General features: G+C 63.0%; 1 protein-coding gene across 1 annotated transcript in view; it reads right to left on the reverse strand.

The window, feature by feature from the left end:
• Window positions 1-1,007, reverse strand: part of LOC113239279 — a 5,209-nt gene that overhangs the window by 2,285 nt on the left and 1,917 nt on the right. The window contains exon 2 of the mRNA XM_026476200.1: window positions 35-316. Coding sequence (XP_026331985.1) covers window positions 35-316 — 282 coding nt within the window. The remainder of the gene's footprint in view (window positions 1-34; window positions 317-1,007) is intronic.

A 1,007-nucleotide genomic window follows, 5' to 3' on the forward strand; every position in this document is an offset into this window, starting at 1 on the left:
TCGTAGCTGTCAGGTGGACGAACGTGCTCGTTACGCCATAGAAGACCGGTTTCAAAGCCTCCCGCCGGTAAACGGCGGGTTTTATCTTCTAGTTGTTGCAGTGCTCGTCGCTCGTCGTCGTTGTGGCTGCGTCTCGGTATGACAGCCAATGACTCGAGGCTGAAGTGTTCCCTCATCATCTGCTCCATGGACTCTTCATCATCAGGGGCGACAGCGTGGAGTACTTTGTGGGTGTTGACTCTTTCATTCGATCTCTTAGTGCCATGTAGAACCCAACCTAAATCGGTGAGTGTTGCGATCGGTTGGTGTCGGTCCCCTCGTCGTTCACCTTGTGCAGGTGCTGACCGGGCACGGCTGCTTCGGTCACTACCTGCACAAGGTGGCGAGGAGGGAACCGTCCCCGTCGTGCCACGAGTGCGGCGCTGCGGATGACACCGCGCAGCACACCCTAGAGGTGTGTAGCCGGTGGGATGAGCAGCGCCGCACTCTGACGGGGACTGTAGGGCAGGACCTCTCGCTGCCGAGCGTGGTTGCCGCCATGCTCGAAAGCGAGGAGTCCTGGGAGGCGGTGGCCTCCTTTTGCGCAGAGGTTATGTCGCAAAAGGAGGCCGCGGAGCGGGTGCGCGAGGACGCGGCGGACGCGCACCCGCTCCGGCGCAGACGTACGGGGAGAAGGCGAAGGCAGTTCGCTGCTCGCCTGATCCCCTAGTGAGACCAGCGGGCTCTGGACAGGGACTCCGGAGCCTGCATTGCACGGCCTCACTCGTCTGGGGGGCGGGTCGGAGGACAACCGACTCGCCCCTCCGTTGGCGCGGGAGCCCTGGCGCAAGCTAGGGCGGCCGGGCGGCGTCGTGGTGAATGTTCACCGATCCCACGGCGCCGACTCAACCGGCGAGAGGGAAACCCGGGGGGGTTTTAGTGGGGTAGGCCCTCCAGTCTGGAGGGAGAGTCCCCACATAACCCCTGAGTCTCCCTGGGCTCAGGGGTATCCATAAAGATTTCCCCCT

This window comes from Hyposmocoma kahamanoa, unplaced genomic scaffold (assembly GCF_003589595.1).
Source record: "Hyposmocoma kahamanoa isolate Upper Pololo Valley unplaced genomic scaffold, ASM358959v1 99771, whole genome shotgun sequence".
Classification (NCBI taxonomy): domain Eukaryota; kingdom Metazoa; phylum Arthropoda; class Insecta; order Lepidoptera; family Cosmopterigidae; genus Hyposmocoma; species Hyposmocoma kahamanoa.